At 41.1% G+C, this 18,200-nt stretch overlaps 1 protein-coding gene across 1 annotated transcript in view; it reads left to right on the top strand.

Annotated features, from left to right (window-relative positions):
• Positions 1-18,200, top strand: part of LOC141162106 (growth/differentiation factor 8-like) — a 175,127-nt gene that overhangs the window by 63,142 nt on the left and 93,785 nt on the right. Inside the window, exon 2 of the mRNA XM_073647852.1 lies at positions 14,276-14,640. Within this exon, the coding sequence (XP_073503953.1) occupies positions 14,276-14,640 (365 nt within the window). The remainder of the gene's footprint in view (positions 1-14,275; positions 14,641-18,200) is intronic.

Here is an 18,200-nt window from a genome sequence, read left to right as displayed (position 1 = left end):
CCTATCACTCACATTGTTGGCTTAGCGTCACCTGTAAAAGAAACAAACCACGTTAGGATAACAAGTCCGGTCTTATGTATCTCGCCAAACACGTGGATCGCCATCTCCCTATCCTCTGAACTTCCGTTTCTGACAGTCCTGCTCTTGCTGCTTCCGTGGCCGCACCTATGCGGAATGAGTGTGTCCCGTAATCTTTGGGGTGGTTCCCTGCCGATGTTATGCATTTATTAAATATAGCTTGGAACAGGTATCTTGATAATGGCGTTCCATCAATGTGTGATAGGAAGAAATTACTTTGTGATCTGATGGTTAGATATGTTTTTACTATTGTTACCCGACTCAGTGTACCGTTTGTGGGTTGTAGAAGTACCCAAGTACCCCTGCCCGCTGGAACCGTTTTCGATTGGTGTATGCGTACACGTATTGCATTATTGGCTATGACTACTTCCTGGTGTAATAAGCGTCCACTGGTGGTAATTTTGGATTGAGGGACTAATTCGCTTATACATAGCGCCCCGAAGAAGGCGATCACAAATGCAGTAGACATTAGTGTTGCTTCAAATTGTGAGTGTCATGTTAATGGTGTTAGGGATAAGATGTGAGAAATCAGTTTTAGTGACACGGGACGGGACGTCTACATTCCTGACTTGGCTGACCCCTTTTCCACCCTTTTATGGATTGTCTGATGATGAATCTTTGTCACATCTCCCCAATTCAGTAGTTGGAAGTGAAATGCTACTCCGGTCAGACACCACTGCGCTGACGCCCCTGATATGCCCCTCATCATTAGCTGGTGGAGAAATTCTATGGTGACTTGTGATCTGGCTTGTTCACATTGGTCAACCCGTCTGCCTGCTACTAGTCGTGTCCACTCTTCCCATGCCTTACCGTATGCTTGCCACGTTGACGGGGCAACTGACGCTCTGATTAATGGCATCAACTATTCGCCACTAGATCCCATAGGGAGGGTGGGCAACTGTTGCCCGATGGGTGGGCGTTGTGGAAGAGCTCTGTGAAAATCTGCCAATTGAATTGTTATAAAGCGTTAGCAGCAGCTTTATACCCCTCAGCATAGTGGCTAGCACGGACCCATACATTGTGTTTTAGGCACAGGAATACTAGCCTGCGTAGTAGGCCTAGCACTGGGAGAGACGATGATGCCATCTTATTAATGCAGTGCGCTAGGCTGGTGTTTTGTGTTATGAAGCATATATTTTTGTTAGCCAGGCGCGCGCCCCATATTTCTATTGCTACCACTATTGGGAAAAATTATTTTCAGGGCTAGATGCAGCTAAAAATTATTATTAATTTCAAAGCTGGTGGAGCTTGGTATAGATGGCCTAATACAGTGAGTCCCACACACTGCTAGAAGCCCAAATATTTTTTCAGAGGTAGATGCAGATAAAAATTATTTTTAATTTGCAACCTGATGGAGGTCAGTATAGATGGACTAATAGAGAAAGTCCCACACACTGCTAGAAGGCCAAATATTTTTTCAGAGCTAGATGCAGATAAAAATTATATTCAATTTGCAACCTGATGGAGGTCAGTATAGATGGACTAATAGAGAAAGTCCCACACACTGCTAGAAGGCCAAATTTTTTTTCAGAGCTAGGTGCAGATAAAAATTATATTCAATTTGCAACCTGATGGAGGTCAGTATAGATGGACTAATAGAACAAGTCCCACACACAGCTACAAGCCCAAATATTTTTTCAGAGGTACTGTAGATGCAGATAAAAATTATTTTTAATTTGCAACCTGATGGAGGTCAGTATAGATGGACTAATACAACAAGTCCCACACACAGCTAGATGCCCAATATTTTTTCAGAGCTAGATGCAGACAAAAAATTATTTTGAATTTGCAACCTGATGGAGGTCAGTATAGATGGACTAATAGAGAAAGTCCCACACACTGCTAGAAGGCCCAATATTTTTTCAGAGGTAGATGCAGAAAAAAATATATTCAGTTTGCAACCTGATGGAGGTCAGTATAGATGGACTAATACAACAAGTCCCACACACAGCTAGAAGGCCAATATTTTTTCAGAGGTAGATGCAGAAAAAAATATATTCAGTTTGCAACCTGATGGAGGTCTGTATAGATGGATTAATAGAACAAGTCCCACACACAGCTAGAAGCCCAATATTTTTTCAGAGGTAGATGCAGAAAAAAATATATTCAGTTTGCAACCTGATGGAGGTCTGTATAGATGGATTAATAGAACAAGTCCCACACACAGCTAGAAGCCCAATATTTTTTCAGAGGTAGATGCAGAAAAAAATATATTCAGTTTGCAACCTGATGGAGGTCTGTATAGATGGATTAATAGAACAAGTCCCACACACAGCTAGAAGCCCAATATTTTTTCAGAGGTAGATGCAGAAAAAAATATATTCAGTTTGCAACCTGATGGAGGTCTGTATAGATGGATTAATAGAACAAGTCCCACACACAGCTAGAAGCCCAATATTTTTTCAGAGGTAGATACAGAAAAAAATATATTCAGTTTGCAACCTGATGGAGGTCAGTATAGATGGACTAATAGAGAAAGTCCGACACACTGCTAGAAGGCCAAATATTTTTTCAGAGCTAGATGCAGAAAAAAATTATATTCAGTTTGCAACCTGATGGAGGTCAGTATAGATGGATTAATAGAACAAGACCCACACACAGCTAGAAGCCCAATATTTTTTCAGAGGTAGATGCAGAAAAAAATATATTCAGTTTGCAACCTGATGGAGGTCTGTATAGATGGATTAATAGAACAAGTCCCACACACAGCTAGAAGCCCAATATTTTTTCAGAGGTAGATGCAGAAAAAAATATATTCAGTTTGCAACCTGATGGAGGTCAGTATAGATGGACTAATACAACAAGTCCCACACACAGCTAGAAGCCCAATATTTTTTCAGAGGTAGATGCAGAAAAAAATATATTCAGTTTGCAACCTGATGGAGGTCTGTATAGATGGATTAATAGAACAAGTCCCACACACAGCTAGAAGCCCAAATATTTTTTCAGAGGTAGATGCAGATAAAAATTATTTTTAATTTGCAACCTGATGGAGGTCAGTATAGATGGACTAATAGAGAAAGTCCCACACACTGCTAGAAGGCCAAATATTTTTTCAGAGCTAGATGCAGATAAAAATTATATTCAATTTGCAACCTGATGGAGGTCAGTATAGATGGACTAATAGAACAAGTCCCACACACAGCTAGAAGCCCAAATATTTTTTCAGAGGTACTGTAGATGCAGATAAAAATTATTTCTAATTTGCAACCTGATGGAGGTCAGTATAGATGGACTAATACAACAAGTCCCATACACAGCTAGAAGCCCAATATTTTTTCAGAGCTAGATGCAGACAAAAAATTATTTTGAATTTGCAACCTGATGGAGGTCAGTAAAGATGGACTAATAGAGAAAGTCCCACACACTGCTAGAAGGCCAAATATTTTTTCAGAGCTAGATGCAGATAAAAATTATATTCAATTTGCAACCTGATGGAGGTCAGTATAGATGGACTAATAGAACAAGTCCCACACACAGCTAGAAGCCCAAATATTTTTTCAGAGGTACTGTAGATGCAGATAAAAATTATTTTTAATTTGCAACCTGATGGAGGTCAGTATAGATGGACTAATACAACAAGTCCCACACACAGCTAGAAGCCCAATATTTTTTCAGAGGTAGATGCAGAAAAAAATATATTCAGTTTGCAACCTGATGGAGGTCTGTATAGATGGATTAATAGAACAAGTCCCACACACAGCTAGAAGCCCAATATTTTTTCAGAGGTAGATGCAGAAAAAAATATATTCAGTTTGCAACCTGATGGAGGTCAGTATAGATGGACTAATAGAACAAGTCCCACACACAGCTAGAAGCCCAATATTTTTTCAGAGCTAGATGCAGAAAAAAATTATATTCAATTTGCAACCTGATGGAGGTCAGTATAGATGGACTAATAGAATGATGCTATGCCCAAAAGATTTTACTTCACTAGGTGCAGTAAAAAAATTGGTATTCTATACACAGGTGGTATATCTTGCAACACAGATAGGCTACTCCACTGACTAACACACTCTGCAATAGGCCAAAAAGGATTAGCTTTGCTAGATTCAGCCAAATGCTGTGAAAAAAACTTGCACAGCACTGGCACAGACCTGCCTGGCAAAAACTGATAGGAACTGATGTAACCTAGTCCTGAAAAGGACTCCAATTACAATTAGTCTTTACTCCCACAACCTATCTATTTAAGAGCACAGACCTGCCTGATAAAAGTCATAGGAAATGCTGTAACCTAGTCCTTAAAAGGACTGCAATCACAACTATTCCCTACTCCCAAGCTATCTGTAGATTTGTGCGAAAATTGGCTTGAAATTAACAAGGTATAGCGCACACAGCAACAGCGGTGCCGTCTAACACGCAGCTGCAGCAGTGAGAAAATGGTGGCGACGGGGAAAATGGCTTGGTCTTATAGGGCAAGGACATGTGACATACACTGCCAATGACACATGCCCTTGCTTGTGTGAAAAAAAGCACTTCGCTCCGTGTGTGCGCTGCTGATAGGCTGACAGATTGCACCTCCCCACTGCAAATGCGGGAAAGAGAAAAAAAAATGGAGATCTTCATTGTTCCTGCAGAGATCCATCCCCTGCCCCTCCCCCCACCCCGCTGTACACTCAAACTGCGTATTAACATTAATTTTCATCATTACTCAGAAAAAATCCAGTTATGATTTTGGTGCACGAACAGTTATCGAACATAACCTCGAACAGCCGAATTTTTCTCAAATTGTTCGTGTTCGCCGAATGGCTCGAACACCGCCCAAAACAGCTCGAATTTGAGATTGGCGAACAGTTCGAGTAGAACAACGCTCATCTCTAATTGTCAGTCCGTAAAAGTGGTGTAATACTCTGACAACATTGTTATTTGAGCTCTGTTTCCATTGATTTGACCCATTTTTAGGCTCCCTCCAGACCTCCGGGTAGGCCGCCGGAAAAATGCTTGAGTTCCCCATTGACTTAAATTGAGCTTGTTACTCAGATCGGGCACCCGAGCATTACGATTTGCTAGACCCAAGGAACGAGCACCCAAGCATTTCAGTGCTTGCCCATCACTAGTCACAACTTGTCACACTGTTTCTCCTGTGATCACTCACAGGAGAAACAGTGTGACAGAAGATCACAGCATGATAGTGTGACAGAAGATCACAGGAGAAACAGTGTTTTATATGAGGCAAATCACCTGGAAAAGTTTGTTACTACAACAAACTTTCCCAGCGATTGCTGTCATTGGCTGGCATGTCGGTGATGTCATCAGGACCTGAACCAATCAGGTCTCGATGAGGTCAGGGGTTACAGCTAGCGTTCTGCATTGGAATCCCGGTGCTTGCAGGTATGTAGAAGTCCTGATCTCTACAAGACCGCCAACCATAGACAAACATCAGCACTGCACAAAGCCCAGCAAGTGCCGACATCGTTTATCTACTATCAGCGGTCGCGAAGCGGTTAACATCAGCCCTGACTGCTGCTAATGACAGATGCAGGCTATATGACACAGGCAGCACCTGCTGGGTATTATGCGGAGCTCTGTACCTGGCAGATGCCCCTTAAGGGACTAAATAGTTCATAAAGGAGTACATGTATTGTATTCTTCTGGTTACATGTACACTAGCTGCACTACTGATTTTTGTATAACTGTAAAATGGTGACTTTAGAAAAAAAAAATTCCTGGTGGACCCAATGAACCATACTCTAACAGTGCATATACTAAACAGGGTGCTGAAAAGAGACAAAGTTATTACAAACTACAAATATATTCATTAAATAAAACAGCAATTTGAATATTTTACTAGGTGTACTTATGTATCTATCTATCTTGGTGCAGATTATTTGAACATCTGACTATGCTATTACAGCCTTAAGAAATGGAAGTAGCTTTAAATCATATCTTGTTGGGTAACAGTCTTACAAATGGAATGTAACTGTTATTTTGGCAGGAGAAGCAGCAGCTTATGTATAATACAAGTGGAAGTGATAATGCTTTTCTATCCAAAGCATCTAAAACATCGTGATCCCGTAGCCGGGCATGTGTCAGCAATTTTTAATTTGCAGAAGTTTATGGTCGTAATTCTTTGTATGATTTTATAGGCAGGATAGGCAGCGACAGCTGCAATATAAAGTACTTGTGAATTCAAACTCTGTTTCTTAATGCACTGAACTATGTGTGGTTCTTAGAAACAGGTAACTGTACGAGCCAGCAATGTAAGTGATCCAATGTCCCATGCCTTCTCAGTTTCACTACCAATTATAGACTTGATAAATTATTTTATGAAACTTGTATAAAAAAATCTGTGCTGTTATGTAAATAAGAAAATAGATGATTTATTTTTGCATTTTCTCATGGTCTCTAGGAATGAGCAAATATTTGTAGAATTGTCCCCAAAAGTTACAAGTACAGCAATGCCTCCAATTTCCTGGAAAAGATGTGTAACCCTCTAAAGTCTCCTAGGATTGTATTGAACACTTTGAAGCTCTTTAATGCAAATAGTGTCTTAACAATGTCCAAGTGACCTCAACATATACAGCTACTGGAAAATGGATGATACTTAGTGGCAACCAACAATCTGTTTTATAACACACAGAACTACCAGACTTTTTACACTTTTAAAATGTAAAAATGCTTAAAAAAGTATTCATTTTTGGGGTAGATGCCTGCCGTGATAGTGTTTATACAGAGGCAGTGTACACAGAAGAAGCAAACAGGACCACGCTGCCTGACTCTGAGCAGCAGCGTGGTTTCATTCTTCCCGTGGGCTGGATGTATACTGAGGGTGAGCTGGATTTTTCTCTATTTTTACACAGTAAGTGTTTTTTAAAAAATATTCCTGTTTGGGGAATAGCAACAGGTTTGTTTTTTGGAAACTGGAGGTTTGGCAAGTCAGTAGACCCATGACAAATTTGGCCAGTCCTTGCCACTAATCCAATTTGCTGATCCAGAAGTCTGAGTCAATGCTCAGGGTACCTCTCAGAAAAGGACACATTCCAGGTACGACAGAACCTAATTGTATAGGCAGTGCATTTCTGTTTGCTGATGTACTATTGGTACATCATGTCAAATATGCTGTAACAAATGCTGCTGCATCAGCAACTTGTTTTAGCCCTAGCCAGAGGCATACGTAAGGTAAGGTAAGCTTGGCGAGGACGGACTTCTCATTGGGTGCCTAACCAGGTAACCATGTCTACAGCTACGATGACACACCCTAATAGTGGGTACAGGAGAACCTTAGCAGATGACCATACTGTTACTGAAAATAAATCACCATACAAAGATCAACACCAATTTTACTGCCATATGATGACCATATAGTGGTAGATACCAGTCTTGTAGAACATACGAGTGATTAAAGTACAGTTACAGATAATTACTTACAGCTGATGTTCTTTCTGATGAAGTCATTCAGTTTTCCAGTCTTTTCCATCTGGCCCAGACCAACATGACAGTTTTTCCAGTCATGACTCATCTGCAGAGTTTACAACAAAGACACATTTGACTTGTCATATTTCCAAAACTGTCCCCATCTATTCCAACCTGCATAAACTCCTCATTCTGCTGATACCCCAATGATGAGCTTTTGCTGCTGTTTGTGTCCATATTTCTGCACCTGTTGGGTGGGAAAAAACAGTGTTCTTCTTAGTGCCTCACACAATAATGCCTACCACTTGCCCCTTAGATAGCAAAATGGCTTTGTCTTCTAGATAGTAAAACTGACCCCTAGAATATATGTCCAGTGCCAGTGCCCTAGAAAACAGTGCCCACCTTTTGCTCCCTAAAAAATAAGAATGCCCACTGTGTGCGCTTTTGACTGTCACAATACCCTGAGTGCCATTACAATAAAAAGTGACCATTTAACATTTTATAAATTCCCAAGTCCACCCATGTATAGCTTCCCTATACACAGTATAATGAGTGAAAGAAAAGAAAAAATCCGACCATAAACGTCCCAGTACATCAAAGTAAGTGAAACATAATCATATTTTATTAGAATCAGGTTACAACAGATGGATGACAAACCAACGTTATAAAATATAAAATACATAAAAACAATGGGCGCACGCCCAGGAGGTTTGTTGACCAGTGTGCTAGGGGGGAGTCGTAAAGTCAGAAAGTATGTATGTAAAGTTAATGTGAATTTGCACAGTTAAACTACCATATACAGATTGTGTATAGCTGTGCTATCATATAGGACAGAAGGAATATATAAGGTGGCAGTGCATAAAATAAAGTCCTATATATAATGGATAATATATTGGAAAAACTATATAAAAAATGCTAGTGCATAATTGTATCCGTGTATATGGGGATAGGGTATATATACAAGAAGTACTAGTGCAAAAACAAAATTGTCCTATAAGCTACACAAATAGCTGTATCAAATATATACTATTAGAAAGATAGAGAAAAACATTAACATAGGTACATATGCAGAGCAAATTGCATTGTTCAATAAATGAATTAAGACCTCGTAGTCAATTATTATAGTTCACAATAGTCAATGATATTCTAGTGCCCATTTCTTATAGTGCTCGCCATCATGGCTGTGTAAGGTATATACTTATAAGGTAATAGGAACTTACAATTACTGAACTCCCTCTCCCGAGTGGCTTCCACCCCGATGTGTGTTTCGGCTACCGCCTTTGTCAGGGGGTGGAGTCATCAGGGAGGACAAGAGTATAAAAAGGATTGACATCCAATCAGAATTAGGGGTGTGTGCGCACTGAGCAATAGTCTAAGAGGGGGCGTGGTATGATGCATAGCGAGCACAGATAGCCAGGAGCAACAATGATGACCGCGTCATGTGACCCGCGACGCCACAATCACATGGGGAACCGTGTGACCCAACGTCACAGGGCACATACAGATACAGTCATCAAGGATGGCGAGCACTATAAGAAATGAGTACTAGGCTATACTTGACTATTGTGAAGTATAATAATCACATCACTCCGCAGGGACATGTCGTTCAGCAGGCTGTAGGCCTTAAGTGACCTGCCAATTACAGAATGGGGAGCAGTAGTGTAGGGAGACATGCTCACTGCTCTTCCGCAGAGTTTAACTGTATCAGCATGCTGTGCACTTCGATACAGTCAGAGTGTCAGTCTCTCCAGGTGAGTCCATCCAAGTCAACTATACTACTGGCCTTAGCACTAGCCCAGGTGAAGAAGCATTGCCTCTTCGGTAGAGCTGAGAGGGGTCTCTTGGCTGTGTGGTTGGCAGGCATCTCTCGGCGAATGCTTTGCCAAGCAGTGAACACAGCTTACCCCGGTAATGTGCCAATTAAACTTCCTTTCATAAACCAGAAAAAAAGTGTATGCATGGGTCTAAAAGAATAGCTTTGCTTGCTGTGCTGGCTACACTAGCTAGCTTGACTGAGGGCCTGACTGGTTTAATTTGCACACCCCACTGCAATTATTGCAAACCATAGCCAGTCTCCTCTTTGTCATCATTATTAACTTCACACTGCCTGTTAGCCTCATTCCTTCCCTGTGCCTAAGATAACTCAATGTCAGCCTCCATAATCACTTACTGCTCTTCCTCCTCCTTCACATCCTGCTCCTCCTCCTCTTTCACATTCTGCTGCATGTAACATTATCCTTGAGTGTACCCAAAAACCCAAAAATCTAAGGCAGTGATGAACATATACAAGTTGCTGTTCATCCTCTATCTCCTATTGCATCCTGGTGCATGATTTTTCTAATATAAGGACGATTGATGCCACAATTGTCCCTACTGAGAAATTGATTAACCTCTGTAAAGGGCCTCAGTAGATGACATACCTCCTTCATGAGCTGCCAATCGTAACTTACAATAACCCAAGCTCCAGTTAGCGTGATATAATCAGTTATGACTTTACACTACAAATGTTTGAGTATATGTAATATTGAATTTTAGCATGTTGCAGTATTGCAAATCAGGTGGTGCACAGGCAGACAATTCTCTTTTTACAAATTTTAAAGGGTGTTCTTGCCACATAGGAATGGTCGAAATGCCCAGACCATTTCATGACTATTACAGCCACCTCCTCAGGTGGGTAAATCTCTTTAAGAAGTTTTACACAATTAAATTGAAAGGGAGTCTGTCAGTAGGATCTAACCTCCTAGTCCTTCATAATGGGCATGCAGGTCATAGAAAGTTAAATAATACAGAGACAGAAACTCATGCACTATTAAACAGTAGTAAATGGTTATTGATGCAATATATACTGTACAATAATAAGCATTATTCCAACAATTACAAGTCTAAGACATGTAATGACTGTCAGTCTGCTCTCTTGATCTACATGTCTTACACTGGTAACCCCCCTTTCAGTTACAGTAATAAAAGTTCTGGAGGCAGATTCTCAGGGAAATCTGTGTCCGACCCATAGATCTTAACAGCTTCAAGAAAAACATGGATTTCTCAGCAATAAGACATCAGATCGCAGATATCAGGGTATCATTTTATTCAACTTTCTATAACCTGCACTGTGCCATGAAAGACATATACTGTCCTTGTCCTTAACTGCTGCTCCCCGTGCCGATGGTGCAGTGTTATTTTGAGCTCAATGCCAAGTCTAGAGAGCAGCCCACACTCTCCTGCATGCGAGAGCACAAAATTGGCACAGCATTCTGCAAGAAATGGCTGGGTACCTTTCATCGAGGCTGAGTACATGCCATGATTTCTCAAAAGGGATTGAAATCTACTAAGTGGTATGGATCAACTGCACTACCATCAACTTAAGCAGGTAGCATCTTCTTTACAGCTGCAATTTTATAACACACACTGCAGTTTTGTCCAATTCTTTATGAATTCCTCTCACCAACTGTTGCCTGGCTGTGAGCTCTGATGTCACCTTACGTTTCCAGATCCCCGCTAAAACGGCTGATGCTTTCTCTGCCTTGACTTTTATACAGGTACTATATTCCCTCCTGATTAGAAGTGTTATTCATTTCCATGTGATAACTGCAAGGCATTATGGGGAAACACTTACGGGAGTTCCTGGGGTTAGCATTCTCTCACCAATGCCATCATCCTCTTTGTGTAATGTGGTGGTGTATATTTTTGTGAATTCATGCTAATCAAATTTTAATTCCAGCAAATTTATTAAAATTTAATCAGAAATGACTCGCAAAAAAGCGATTTTCTCATTTCTAGTGGTCCTTTTTACATATTATATCTAAGAATCATACTTATGCAAATTCCTAACATTTGATGGTATGTATTACTGCATGACATTATATATGTGTTTTTAAAGGCACATAACAACCAAAGTGAGTTCAATATTTTGATTTTACAGTTTGTATCATTTTTTATTATAATTCAAGTTGAAAATCTAACTAAATAAAAATATATATGCTTGAGAAAAACTATGTTTTGTTGTAAAGCAATTGATTAGACTATTTTCATTAGTCTGTAAGATATTATTAAAGAAGTTGTCCGGTACTTTTTTTAAATTGCCCAATGTATTCAGCATGTGGGCATAAGTATATTTGTAAATACCTTGTGTTGCTGATAATGCCTGTGAGCGGCGCTATTGGTGGCCGCTCACAGGCATCACGTAACCCCGCGCTGACGCCACGACAAGTGAGGCGTGACTCAGCGCTGGGGTCCCTGCGGTGGCTGCTGGGTTGTGGGCGGGGTTATTCCCCGCCTCACACCCGGCATCCACCGCGCGCTTTCCCAATGAATGGGGAGAGGGAGAGCGCACGGTGGATGCCGGGTGTGACACAGAGGAGTAACCCAACCCACAACCCAGCAGCCACCAGTGGAACGCGGAAGAGGGACCCTCGACTGCAGCCTGAACTAGTCATGACGTCAGCGGATGTCAGCGCCGGCTGCAGCTGGGGGTCACGTGATGCCTGTGAGCGGCCAGTGATAGCGCCGCTCACAGGCATTATCTGCAACACAAGGTATTTACAGAGATACTTATGCCCACATGCTGAATACATTGGGCAACTTAAAAAAAAGTGCCAGACAACCCCTTTAAGCAATCTTACATTTCCAGTCCATTGTTGCTAATAATATTAGTAATTATGTATAACATTTTGATCTTACAATCAGTTATAATTATTAAGCAACAATACCATGCATAAGGAATGAATCAATTTATTCCAACACCATTTTAAATGTGTCCATCTAATAATGTGTACTTTAATCATTTTCATTAGGTTTCTAAATTCACTTTTTAACAGCCAGCATTGAAAATGGATTATGAAAATAAGGAAAGTTAAATCTTATAAATATGTAACTGAACAATATATGTCAACCACTACATTTAGTTACATTAGCTGAATGCTTAAAAGTAAAAAAAGACTAATAAATGTAAAGTTATACAGAGGGGAAAATACGTATTTGATACACTTCTGATTTTTCAAGTTTTCCTACCTACAAAGAACGGAGAGGTCTGTAATTTTCATCGTAGGTACACTTCAACTGTGAGAGACAGAATGTAAAAATAAAAACCAGAAAATCACATTGTATGGTTTTTAAATAATTCAATTGCATTTTATTGCATAAAATAAGTATTTGATCACCTACAAACCAGCAAGAATTCTGTCTCTCACAGACCTGTTAGTTTTTCTTTAAAAATCCCTCCTACTCTGCACTTATTACCTGTATTAATTGCACCTGTTTGAACTCATTACCTGTATAAAAGACACCTGTACACTCACTTAATCAATCACACTCCAATATCTCCACCATGGCAAAAAACAAAGAGCTGTCTAAAGACATCAGGGACAAAATTGTAGACCAGCACAAGGCTGGGATGAGGTAAAGGACAGTAGGCAAGCAGCTTGTTGAGAAGGCAACAACTGTTGGCACAATTATTAGAAAATGGCAGAAACACAAGATGACTATTAATCTTCCTCGATCTGGGGCTCCATGTAAGATTTCATTTTGTGGGGTAAGGATGATTCTGAGAAAGGGCAGGAATCAGTCCAGAATTACACGGGAGGACCTGGTCAATGACCTGAAATGAGCTGGGGCCACAGTCTCAAATATTACTGCTAGTAACACACTACGCCGTCATGGATTAAAATCCTGCAAGGCACGCAAGGTCCCCCTGCTTATGCCAACACATGTCCAGGACAAAATAATAGCTACATAGAGAATCTAGGAGCATGAAGCCAAGTATAAGTTCAATAAATTTTATTAAATACAGAAATCACATACAATGTAAAAATAGAGGATAAAAAATGAGGGGAGATGTAATAACAGAAAACAACTGACCGAGGGTATCAGTAATCGGCTAGTAAGTAAGTATTCACATTAACCAGAAGTATATATTAATTTTGCATGCCACAAACGCATAAAAAGGGTATACAATCACTGTTGTTAAAAGTGCATATAGTGCTCAAGAAGCTCACTGAAAGAGGAGTTCACTTGGCCAAGTAAAACATGGAATGTAAGAAGGGAAGCATACAGCCAGAAAGTAAATATGTGTCACATGTGGATAACCAATCCTACAGGACAGTGCATAAATAAATATACAATCAATAATGTCAATAGAGCATATAGTGCACATGTTCAGGCCCTTTTGAAGTTTGCCAATGGCCATCTGGATGATCTAGAGGATGTATGGGAGAAGGTCCTGTGGTCAGATGACCCCAAAAATAAACTTTTTTGTATCAACTCCACTTGCCGTGTTTGGAGGAAGAAGGGTGTGTACAATCCCAAGAACACCGTCCCAACCGTGAAGCATGGTGGGGGGAACATCATACTTTGGGGTTGCTTTTCTAAAAAGTGGACAGGAAAACTGCACCATATTGAAGGGAGGATGGATGGGGTCATGTATTGCGAGATTTTGGCCAAAAACCTGAAGATGGGTTGTGGCTGGGTCTTCCATTTGTAATAAAATGCAAATTAGTTATGTAAAAATCATACAATGTGATTTTCTGGATTTTTTTTTAGATTCTGTCTTTCACAGTTGAAGTGTACGATAAAAATTACAGACCTCTCCATTCTTTGTATGTGGGAAAATTTGCAAAATCGGCAGTATATCAAATACTTATTTTCCCCACTGTATGAAGTAAACAATGTAAAATATTTAATAGATTAATGTATTATTTCTTGTTTTCCACTGTTTCACTAACAATGGCTTTAATTATAATGTTATGGTATAGCTAAATATAATAAAATAATTTAGAGACAAACATTGAATGGTAAATTTTAGAATTGTAAAAGAACTTTAATGTGATTTATAAACTTTTTCACTTTACAGCTGAATTTGTAGCTGATGTGGCTGAAAAACCGAAATGCTGTTATTTTAAAGTGAGCTCCAAAATTCAGCTAAATAAAATTTCAAAAGCTCAATTATGGATTCATCTAAAGCCTGTCCAAAGGTCTACAACAGTTGTGGTGCAAATCTTAAGACTCATTAAGCCTTTGAAAGATGGTTCAAGACATATTGGAATTCGAGCATTAAAACTTGAGATGAATCCAGGTCCCGGATCCTGGCAAAGTATAGATGTGAAAACTGTGCTTCAAAACTGGCTGAAGAATCCTGAATCCAATCTAGGCATTGAAATTAAAGCATTTGATGGGAATGGAGAAGACCTTGCAGTTACCAACAATGAAAATGGGCTGGTAAATTTTATAGTTTTAATTTTTAGTTGCATGATATGTTTAGTAGTTTTAGGTCAATTTCAGTAAATTCTAGTCATTTGTACCAATATGACTGAATTCCAATCAGTAGAAAACAAGTACACCTCTACGTTATATATCTTAGACTTGCAACAGTATAAAATGTAAACATTAGAAACAAATTAATTTGGGCACTGTTTTTGCATATACCTATACAGGGCTATATTAGTGAAGGTTTGATTATGTTACTCATTTAGACAGAACTTTTTTGTCTCATATCGCTATAATGACCTTGAAATGCCACACTCCACAACTCCTGTTGCCAGATTTCATGCACAGAGAACAAGATAGGTCACCCCCACCTCCTCACTCTTAATTAAAATAGGCTTCCTGAGATGAACAAACTGGTTGTCTGTTCAAAATTTGGTGTAATCAGGCAGTTTATGTAGCGTCAGCGTCCCTGCCTCCTGCTTGGCAGGGACGCTGTTCCCCTCACCTCTCCGCTCCGTGCCCGGCGTCCTCCTCCCGCTCTGCTGGCAGCGCGCGCTGCTTCCCGGCCACTGTGCTTAGGGCGCGCGCACGCTCCCCCTCTCTTAAAGGGGCCGCGCGCGCAGTCCTAAGGAGTCCCCGGCCAATGGCCGGAGGACCTCACCATATATAAGGCACCTCCTCCAAAATGGAGGTGCCCGAGCAATGTTGTTGCAAAGCCTTCACTCTGCTTCAGCCCTCAGGTCCCATTACCAGTTACCTGCCAGTCACCTGCCAGATTCCTGCTTGATACCTGCCTGATATCCGCTTACCTGCTTGCAAGCCTGCGGTCCGACGGTCTGCCTTCCGACACCTGTCAGTCTGTCTATGGACCAGCCTGCCCGCTCACCTGGGAGCACTCACCTGCTACCTGCCTGCTAGCCTACCTGGAGGCTCTGCCATCACTTGCCGTAACCACCTGCCAGTCCAGAGACTCTTGCCCGCTCACCTGGGAGCGCTCACCTGCTACCTGCCTGCTAGCCTACCTGGAGGCTCTGCCGTCACTTGCCGTGACCACCTGCCAGTCCAGAGACTCTTGCCCGCTCACCTGGGAGCGCTCACCTGCTACCTGCCTGCTAGCCTACCTGGAGGCTCTGCCGTCACTTGCCGTGACCACCTGCCTGTCCAGAGACTCTTGCCCGCTCACCTGGGAGCGCTCACCTGCTACCTGCCTGCTAGCCTACCTGGAGGCTCTGCCGTCACTTGCTGTGACCACCTGCCCGTCCAGAGACTCTTGCCCGCTCACCTGGGAGCGTCCCCCTGCTACCCATCTGCTAGTCTACCCAGAGACTGTCCCTGTCACTTGCCGTGACTACCTGCCCTTCTACCCAGAGACTGTCCCTGTCACTTGCCGTAACTACCTGCCCGTCTTCCCTGGGAGCCACCCGCTTCCCTACAAGGACCGCCCCCTTGTATAGTCGCCCAGAGGTTCCGCCTCCCAGACCCGTTACAGTTTATAAACATTTTCCTTATGGTAAATGGTGTATGACACCTTCCAATTAGAGATCTCCTTTATGTCATATGATTCTATAAGTAACAGCAATTCATGTCTGGTGCAAATTGCAGTATAAATAGTTTGCAGCATAAACTTTTCATACAACAGAGGGAAAGGGAAGAGAGTTAGATAATTATCAGTAGTGAGAGCCAGTTTAATATCAGATAAAAAGTCCAACTGGCACAAGTTATAACAATTCCTCTTGAAATGTATACTAATTCTCAAGTTGCAAATATAAAAGTGTACTTGAATAGTGTTGGCACGCCAAATATCCATTTTCTTTTTACAATCTAATACCTTTTATATAAGGACAGAACTAGTGATGAGTGAGCACTAAAATTCTCGGGTGCTAGTTGCTCGGGTCGAGCAAATCGTAATGCTCTGGTGCTCGACCCGACCAACGAGCCCAATGAAAATCAATGGGAAACTCGAGCATTTTTCCGGCGCCTTCCCACCCCACGGATGTCTGGAGGGGGCCTACAAATTGGACAAATCGATGGAAACAGTGCTTATATGATATGGGAACAGCATGGGGAAGACCCCTGGAAGCATCTCTGACTCCCAGGTCACTGCTGTGAACAATGCTGTCAGAGTATTACGCCACTGTTTTGCAGTTTCTTGTTTGAGGAATTTGCGGATCCAGGAGATTTTTTTTTACTTGGAGTTGGCATATTCCTCACCCTGATCCTCCTTCCTCCCACCATGCTGAGTGCCCGGAGACAACCGATCCCACTGTTGGACACTCCAAAGAGCTGTTTTGTTCATCTTTCCATTTATACATGTGCATCTCACTAAATTAGAATATCATCAAAAAGTTAATTTATTTCAGTTCTTCAATACAAAAAGTGAAACTCATATATTATATAGAGTCATTATAAACAGAGTGATCTATTTCAAGTGTTTATTTCTGTTAATGTTGATGATTATGGCTTACAGCCAATGAAAACACAAAAGTCATTATCTCAGTAAATTAGGATACTTTATAGCAACAGCTTGAAAAATGTTTTTAAAATCCAAAATGTATGTTCAGTAAATGCACTCAATACATGGTCGGGGCTCCTTTTGCATCAATTACTGCATCAATGCTGCGTGGCATGGAGGTGATCAGCCTGTGGCACTGCTGTGGTGTTATGGAAGCCCAGGTTGCTTTGATAGCCGCCTTCAGCTCGTCTGCATTGTTAGGTCTGGTGTCTCTCATCTTCCTCTTGACAATACCATATAGATTCTCTATGGGGTTAAGGTCAGGCGAGTTTGCTGGCCAATCAAGCAAAGTGATACTGTTGTTTTTAAACCAGATATTGGTACTTTTAGCAGTGTGGACAGGTTTCAAGTCCTGCTGGAGAATGAAATTTCCATCTCCAAAAAGCTTGTGGGCAGAGGGAAGCATGAAGTGCTCTAAAATTTCCTGGTAGACGGCTGCGCTGACTTTAGTGTTGATAAAACACACTGGACCTACATCAGCAGGTGACATGGCTCCCCAAACCATCACTGATTGTGGAAACTTCACACTAGACCTCAAGCAGCTTGGATTGTGTGTCTCTCCACTCTTCCTCCAGACTCTGGGACCTTGATTTCCAAATGAAAATGGGAACTCTGGGACCTTGTGGAGTGTGTCAATGATTGCCATCTGGACATCTGTCAAGTCAGCAGTTTTCCGCATGATTGTGGAGCCTACTGAAATAGCCTACTGAAACAGACTAAGGAACCTTTTTATACGCGTAGGAAGCCTTTGCAGGTGTTTTTAGTTAATTATTTTAATTTACTGAGATAATGACTTTGTGTTTTCATTGGCTGTAAGCCATAATCATCAACATTAACATAAATAAACACTTGAAATAGATCACTCTGTTTGTAATGACTCTATATAATATATGAGTTTCACTTTTTGTATTGAAGAACTGAAATAAATTATCTTTTTGATGATATTCTAATTTAGTGAGATGCACCTGTAGATTCTGGCCTTTCGCTCAGTCCGCTTCAACAGGAGATCGCATGCAGCGATGGCCAAATATTTGAACAGCCATGGTCACACGAAGGTGAC

This window comes from Phyllobates terribilis, unplaced genomic scaffold (genome assembly GCF_046119375.1).
Source record: "Phyllobates terribilis strain yellow unplaced genomic scaffold, ASM4611937v1 Scaffold_9__5_contigs__length_417890890, whole genome shotgun sequence".
Taxonomy (NCBI): Eukaryota; Metazoa; Chordata; class Amphibia; order Anura; family Dendrobatidae; genus Phyllobates; species Phyllobates terribilis.
The sequence above is the reverse complement of the archived record's forward strand: the minus strand, read 5'-3'. Positions and strand labels throughout refer to the sequence as shown.